This window comes from Penicillium expansum (assembly GCF_000769745.1).
Source record: "Penicillium expansum strain MD-8 chromosome Unknown contig92, whole genome shotgun sequence".
Classification (NCBI taxonomy): domain Eukaryota; kingdom Fungi; phylum Ascomycota; class Eurotiomycetes; order Eurotiales; family Aspergillaceae; genus Penicillium; species Penicillium expansum.
In genome coordinates this window covers 1-7,738 of record NW_015971459.1, presented here as the reverse complement: position 1 = coordinate 7,738, position 7,738 = coordinate 1, and the positions used below count along the sequence as shown (strand labels likewise).

The 7,738-nt window shown below is 43.3% G+C and overlaps 3 protein-coding genes across 3 annotated transcripts; all 3 read right to left on the bottom strand.

The window, feature by feature from the left end:
* Window positions 1-2,229: 2,229 nt before the first annotated feature.
* Window positions 2,230-3,252, bottom strand: PEX2_032310 (uncharacterized protein; the record flags this gene model as incomplete). The annotated part of the gene is made up of 1 exon (XM_016740506.1): window positions 2,230-3,252. One exon carries the CDS (start codon window positions 3,250-3,252, stop codon window positions 2,230-2,232), a length of 1,023 nt encoding a protein of 340 aa, XP_016594194.1.
* A 176-nt stretch (window positions 3,253-3,428) lies between these two features.
* Window positions 3,429-5,353, bottom strand: PEX2_032300 (uncharacterized protein; the record flags this gene model as incomplete). The annotated part of the gene is made up of 2 exons (XM_016740505.1): window positions 3,429-4,909; window positions 5,008-5,353. 2 exons carry the CDS (start codon window positions 5,351-5,353, stop codon window positions 3,429-3,431), a joined length of 1,827 nt encoding a protein of 608 aa, XP_016594193.1.
* Window positions 5,354-5,954: 601 nt separating this feature from the next.
* On the bottom strand, window positions 5,955-7,694 carry PEX2_032290 (Ty1/Copia family ribonuclease HI; the record flags this gene model as incomplete). The annotated part of the gene is made up of 1 exon (XM_016740504.1): window positions 5,955-7,694. One exon carries the CDS (start codon window positions 7,692-7,694, stop codon window positions 5,955-5,957), a length of 1,740 nt encoding a protein of 579 aa, XP_016594192.1.
* Between the last annotated feature and the right edge of the window lie 44 nt (window positions 7,695-7,738).

Below are 7,738 nucleotides of genomic sequence, written 5' to 3'. Positions count from 1 at the left end.
TAAAATATAGGATAAGGGGATAGTCTAAAATATAGATATCTTCCTCTACATTTTTAACTAAGCCGAACCTTTATATTTTTAATTATTAGGTTCTCTAGTATTTTTAACTAATACTAACTACTATATTTTAAGCTATATTCTACTACTATAAGTACTATTAGACCTTCTAGCTAGACTTTCTAACTATAGTTAGAAATTATACTTATATAGTATTTAATAAATAGGTACTATTATAAGTATAGTTAGACCTTATAATTAGACTTTCTAATTATAATTAGAAATTATACTTATATAGTAGTAATTTATAACTAATAGAACTAATAAGTATCTATAATATATACAAATCTAGGGGATATAGGATAGTTAGAAATATAGAGGAATAGGATAGTCTAAAATACAAGATAAAGGAATAGTCTAAAATATAGATATCTTCTACTATATTTTCGACTAAGCTAAACCTCTGTATTTTCGACTATTAGGTTCTCTAGTATTTTTAAATAATACTAACTACTATATTTCAGGCTATATTCTACCACTATAAGCACTACTAGACCTTCCAGCTAGACTTTCTAATCACAGTTAGAAATTATACTTATATAGTAGTAATTTATAACTAATAGAACTAATAAGTATCTATAGTATATATAAATCTAGGGGATATAGGATAGTTAGAAATACAGAGGAATAGGATAGTCTAAAATACAGGATAAGGGGATAGTCTAAAATATAGATATCTTCTACTAGACCTGGCAGTGACCCTCCAGGTAGTCCATGACCTTGGACCCTCCGAGGGTCCAGCAACCCGCCAAGACCTAAATTTTGACATAAATATATATAAATCATGGTTTATAAGCATATTATTTCCTAATTAGGATAGGTTATACATACATAATTTCCTTGGCGGGTCCAGAATCCGGACTTTGGACCCTCCTTAGCGTCTTAGCGGGTCTAAATGGAGGGTCACTACCAGGTCTATCTTCTACTATATTTTCGACTAAGCCGAACTTCTATATTTTCGACTATTAGGTTCTTTGGTATTTTCGACTAATATTAACTACTATATTTCCGACTATCGGATAATAATTAATTTTAAATCATAGTAAACTACTACATTTTAGGCTATATTCTACTTTAATAAGTAGAAATTATAATTATATAGCGGTATTTACTAACTAGGAGTACTAAATAGTATCTATAATATGTTAAAATAGAAATTTAATATTATCGAATTTCTAGGGGTAGGCGATAGCTAGAAATACAGAAGAATAGTATGGTCGAAAATATAGGAGAATAGGATGGTCCGAAATATAGACGACTTCTACTGTATTTTCGACTAACAATTCCCTTTTAGGAATTTTGGACTAAACGCTAACCTAATTCGGAATTTTGAACTAAAGCTACAAATCTAGTTGAAAAACTTCCAACCCCTACCACAAATTAAATAAAATAGGTAAAAATAAATAGGGTTCATATTTGAGTTTATATATGATATAGGTAAGTATAAAAAATAAAAGAATAGTAAATACCCCTATATAGAGGTTGTAGTATGTGCCTGTTTTTAGCTAATAGACGAGAGGTAGGGAAGTTGAAATACAGCATGCTCCATCCTGGTTCGAGTAATCCACAATCGCGGATTGAACGAGATTCAATGGGTACCCATCTGATGCCCAGACCTGGGAATCATGCTTGACGGGATTCTTTGGGGTTTCGCGGCCAGCCTCTTGTCAAGACCGTGTCGCCATCGTCTAGATCTGAGTCACCTCTCTAGTAACTATCATCTTTCCTGTGGTAGGTAGGCCCTTCTTCAGCCATCTTTTAAGCATGTCTTCGGTGTCGGGAATGGTTGAGGTGATTGCCCGAAAACCATTGTTTATCCTCCCGTTCGGCGTCCGGCAGGTCCCATTCCCGTTCCTTCTCCGAGCCCAAGTTGAGAACCCACGATGGACTGTAGGATTAATTGTTGAACCTTTTCTCAAGCCCATTACAATAAGCAGAGTCTGTATATTCCAGTTCAAGGAGAGAATAAGCACATACGAGCACAGGGTGTGGAAAACAGGGCTTCCCGTCCGCTCAGCCGTACTTAAGCCACACGCCGGTGAGTTAGTAGCTGGGTGGGTGACCACCAGCGAATCCTCACTGTTGTATGTTTTTTTATGTTTTTGCATGTTTTTTTTGTCTTTTCACTATACATCAATATTATATTGCTTGGATAATGGTGCTATCATCGCTTCAGAGTTTTCTGGGATTAGTGAACGGCGTGTAGTGTCGTACCCTGCCCTCGGAAATGGCATATTTCCTCGATTCGGGATCTAAAATTCGTCGGGAGAAAAATTCCTTGACATTTGCCCAATCTCCAGTCATTCGAGCTTTCTGGACAACGTCCCGCGAGTGTAACATAAAGTCCATAATCTTAGGCGCCCGGCGGTCACCAAACCAGTGATCCGAAAATTTGCTGTAAAACTTGAACTTGCGGAGCCAGCTGTTGTATGAGGGGTACGGATAGTGTAATATCACCGCCTCTTCTTCCTGGCATTTGAAGGTGCGACCGATATGACCAGAAAACGAGTGGGCCCCTCGTGGCTCGACGGCTGCCCCTAGACGGACGGCGCTTTTGCCATTGCCATAGGCTAAGAAGTTGGCGTTGTGGTCTATTCCATTCACCCAAAAATACACACAGTCCCTGAATGGATCTGAGGTCTCGAAGTCGACAGGAAGCGCCTCATGATTGGTGAAAGTCACAAGACCTACCTCGGGGTCTTTGGCCCAGTTGCCTGACTCTATTGAAGGTCCGAAAAGCAATTCATCCACATCGATATGAAGAAGCCATATGTAGTTCCGCTCCATCAAGTAGGGGATTGCATGCCTCATATTGGCCATCTGACGTCGGATGAGGCGGCTTTCCGGCGTCATCTGAGGCTCGATGCGAGATCCGTCCAAGAGTGTGACAGGCCTGTCCCCACATAGCTGCTGGAAGATTGTACGCTCATCTGGGTCATCCATGTATATCAGCACATGCTGCGCCCATCGGAGATGATAGTCGAGCCATGCTGGAAGTGCAGGCCCGGGATTAAGGACCGTGGTGGTTATCGCGATGGATGTATTAGGCTGCCCCTCAAAGCTGCCCACCCGGTACTCCGAGGTAAGCGCATAGGGTTCGCATTGATTCAATAAGTCGGCGTGGCATATGTTGGAAATGCACAACGCGAAGAGTAAATTCAATGTCACGCTCCATGAGAAGAAGGGGTTTGACATTGAAACGGTCGCCTGTTGTCTCACGTGTACTCGATTGAGAAAAGGCGCGGGCGTGTTCGGGAGAGAGAAGCGGGGTAGAATAAACCAGTGAGAACAAGAGTTAAGCAGAGTAAAAGGAATCTAAGTAGACATCAGTACTCGACTGACTTCGCAATAGAACATTTGAATGCCTTTATCTAGGTACATGACTCATCTAACACAACACCAAGACGCCTGATTTGCCTCGCTTCCTGCTCATATTCCCGCATCTTCTCCTCGTCGTCTGCCTTAGGGTCCTTCGTGATCTCGACGGACATGTATTCCAGTAAAAATTCGGGTAATCCGAGGTCCATCTGATGGTATTTTGACAAGAAGAAAGCAGTCTGGTCGTCAACCTGTTCGATCAAGAATTTTTGTTCGTCAAGAATTTCGTCTAGCCTTTCTGCTCGCTCGGCCTCTGTCTGATGAAAGAGTCTATCGGTCATACGGCAACATGTGTGGGCGAGTTCCAAGTACTCAAACATGCAGATCCGGACCACTGATGGGGCCAGAGTATCGTGCAAATGTTTCATTGATCCAGCCCACCGCTCGCCAAGAAATCGAATCACCTCAGATAGAGCTTGGATGCCAAGTGAAAGGCCCAACCATGAGGCCAGTTCTCCAAAGAAACATGTCCTTGGAAGACATCCTTGCGCCGAGCATGCACACGAGCATGCATCAGTGTGACCATCGACGAAGACAGTCTCCAAAAGGGTCCAGCTTCTGTGACTCAAGGGAAACCATTCATGATCAAAGATCTCGCTGATTGCTTTCAGCTTCTTGGATGGGGTAATCATATCCCATTCGGGAAAGTCTGACTCTAACACCCCAAATTTTAACATCACGTTCTGCCCCAAATTGGATGAAACACTGCGTCCGAAAAAGTGCATTGCCGTACGGCCATCTTCGCGTCGCCTTGTAGCAGGATCAGCCCCCTTGGAAATCAGGAAAAGCATAGTCTTCAATATTTTTCGAATGGGTACTGGAAACTCAAACCTGAACTTCCTGGCAAGTCGCATCAGCGTAGTCAGTCCTTGGTCGCACTCTAGCTCCAAATTCCGGAAACCAGCTTTGAAAAGCATTTTTGCGGCATCAATATCGCCATCAATCCAGTCATACACAGAGACCAAGGATCTAGAAACCTTCAAGCATGGATCAAGATTTATACCAGATGCTTGGAGCTTGGAGTAGACATTTATGGCGTTAGTGTCAAGTAGACTGTCCTTTGATAAATGAAGTTGGGCTTGTATGTGATCTGGTAAATGTCTTTCGGCCAAATTTTGCAGTATTTTCCTTTTTTCGGCCAGAGAATGCATGATCAATCTGGAAACATCAAAGTTTTTAGTCCAATGAGCAAGCTCAACATGACCCTTGTCGATGAATGTATTGTTGTCATTCAATAACACTTGAATTGATCCACAGCAGCGGTATCTGATGGCGTGGGACAGAAGCTTGATCGTGTTCAGATGATAGCCAGCTCCCAAAAATATGCGAAGCCCTGCTGGCCACCCAACGCAGAGTTCTGCGAGATATTGCTTATCTGCGGAATCTTCCATTGACGTTGAGAGTGAGATAGCTTCTTGCAAATCAACTTCTGATCTTGACAAAATGCATTTTTCAAGATCAGAGGAGTGGAACTCTGCATTTGAGCCATAATTAGTTCCCATTCTAAACCTTGGAATGGCTTACTCATTGCAGGGTACGGAAAGAAAATCCTATATATGAACACGGACATACCGTCGTGTATATTTCGCCTTGCGACTGCGTATAGATAACTGCTGGAACAATGCATTTCCGATACTTGGTTCTCAGCGGTCTCACAGAACAGGACCGACGGATCGGTGGTTGTCTCACTGATCCTTTGGGTCAAATCTGCGCCACGAGCCACGAGATCGGCGACCATGAAAACCATTTGATCTTGATTGAACCCCGATGCTTTGTTGAAGAGATTGCTTCCTCGGACAAGAGCGATGTTCAAAGCACCTCCCAATGGGGATGTTTCGTTCAATGGGACGCCAAACTCAACGAGATGCTTGACAAGTTCACGAAAATCCGGTATCATCTCCTCGGGGAGAAACCACATCCATGATAGAACTTGCTATTGCATTTGTCAGAGCTGTAGAACTGCCTTTCAATGTTGCAACTCCTTCACTCACATATAGAATGTTTCTTCCCGAAGGAGTAATGTCCTTTGGTGAAGCTGAGCCTTCCTCGTATACTGAGTGTAGTTGATTTATCAGATTCCTAATGAAGTGCGGTGAAGAACTTTCTTCATCCCAGTATTTTCGTTCTGCTTGATAAACGAGCCGAAAAGCTGGTGATTCATACTCATCAACTATTGGACAGAAGGTCAAGGAAGGGAAAATTGTGTATCCTCCCGCATTTCGGATACTCTTGAGAGAAAAGTGAACAGAAGTGCCAAGCAAGATGTTGTTAAACTTCAGTGTTGATGTCTACGATGGTAGACGATGGTGTACAATATGTAAATTGTTGTAGAGTTACTGTACAAACTAGGAAAGATGACTGACTATATAGTCAGTAACTATGGGATGGCGAGCCTGTGGCATCTGAGAGATAACAAACACCCCCCACGATCAATGCCACATGAATCAATTAAAAAGAATCCCCCCATAGTCCTTTCCTACATGAAAAATGAAGCTATTCAGCTTCCAAAAAACCTTTCTTCAGGTGTTAGGACGCAGTCCCAATTGATCAATGAATCGCCGGAACGCTGTTGCTCCCAAAGGCTTCGTAAAACCATCAGCGGCTTGTTCCTGTGTAGGAATGTATTCAAGCGTCACCGAGCCTGACGAGACTTCCTGTCGTAGGAAATGGTATCGTACAGCAATATGCTTAGTTCTTGCATGGTATTCCGGGTTCTTGGCGAGCGCAATGGCACCAGTATTGTCGGCATGGATGACAACTGGCTTTCGTAATAAGCCATGATCTTGCATCCTCAATTCATTAAGTAGTAAGATCAACCAGCGCGCTTCCTGTACAGCCAATGCCTGTGCAATGTACTCGGACTCGGTTGACGAGAGAGCAACACAAGCTTGCTTCTTTGATGCCCAGGAAATAGGCCCACCAGCAAGGCGAAAGACGAAGCCGGAAGTGGAGATCCCATTGGTAGAGTGAGGACCAACGTGGTCAGCATCACAGTAACCATGTAGAGCAGATTGGTGATCACTTTTGAACCAGATACAGTGATTAATTGTACCTAAAAGGTAGCGGAATAGACGTTTGAGAGCCTGTTCGTGCTGCTGGCTAGGATTTCTAGCATGCTTAGCAAGCTGGATGGCGGCATAGGAGATGTCGCCACGGGTGCTGACCATCAACCAAATGATTTTGCCAACCCGTTCCTGGTATAGCTTGCATTCAGCAGGCGTAGCTTGCTCCGTTGCAGGAATAAGCGGTTCTTTCTCATTGAAAGGAGTCGAAACCGGCTTACTATGCTGCATACCGTATTGGTGGAGCATCGCAGTGATAAACTTCTTTTGCGAGAGTCCAATCGAGGATCCTTTCCGGATAACCTCAATGCCTAGGTATTCAGTAACCAGGCCTTTGTCGGTAAGGTTGAAATGCTTCGAAAGCTCCGCAATAAAAGCCGCAATAGCCTCTTTAGAAGGAGTGAGAATCAAGATATCATCGACATACACCAGGACATAGATTGAAATCGTTCCTTTACCTAACCACTTCACAAAGACAGAGTGGTCAGCGTGTATCTTTTGAAAGCCGATTGACAAGAGAGCATCGTGTAAAAGCATATACCACTCTCTTGGGCTTTGTTTCAAGCCGTAGACTGTTCTCATTAACAGTCCAATCTTGTCTCCAAGAATCGGAGCGAGTCTCGTGATCTTCTTGGTCTCAGAGGCAATCTGTTGTGCGCCACCAGCAACCTGGTTCTCAGGGAGTTCAATGTAAATGGCCTCCTTGATGTCTGCATTAAGAAATGCAGTTTTGATATCCAGGTGGTGTAGGAACCAATTCAACGCGGCAGCGATAGCGCAAAAGACTTTGAAAGACATAGGCTTAGCAACAACAGCATACACCTCATGAAAGTCGACATCCTTGATCTGATTGAAACCTCGCGCAACAAGGCGAGCTTTGTATCGACCGTCATCCTTTTTAATATTGAAAACCCAGCGTAGGGTTAATGGCTTGCGATTTGTCTTGTTAGACTTGCGGTCAACGGCTCTCCATGTGCCGTTTTTGATTTGCGCAGCGAGCTCTTTGTGAGCAGCTTCAAGCCATTTCTCTCGCTCCACACAGTTTATAGCGTCAACCCAGCCATTAGGTATGTAGCCAATGTCTTTAGGAGTGAGCTTACTAGGCTGGGAAACCTGCTCATCCTCACTGTGTGTGGCAGAGAACACTGAGAGTATGACTTCATTCAAAGCGAAAAGAGCTGTTGTACAGGAATCCATTGCGCTGTGAGCAGCAAGATGCTCAAGCATAGCGCGGCTAGGTT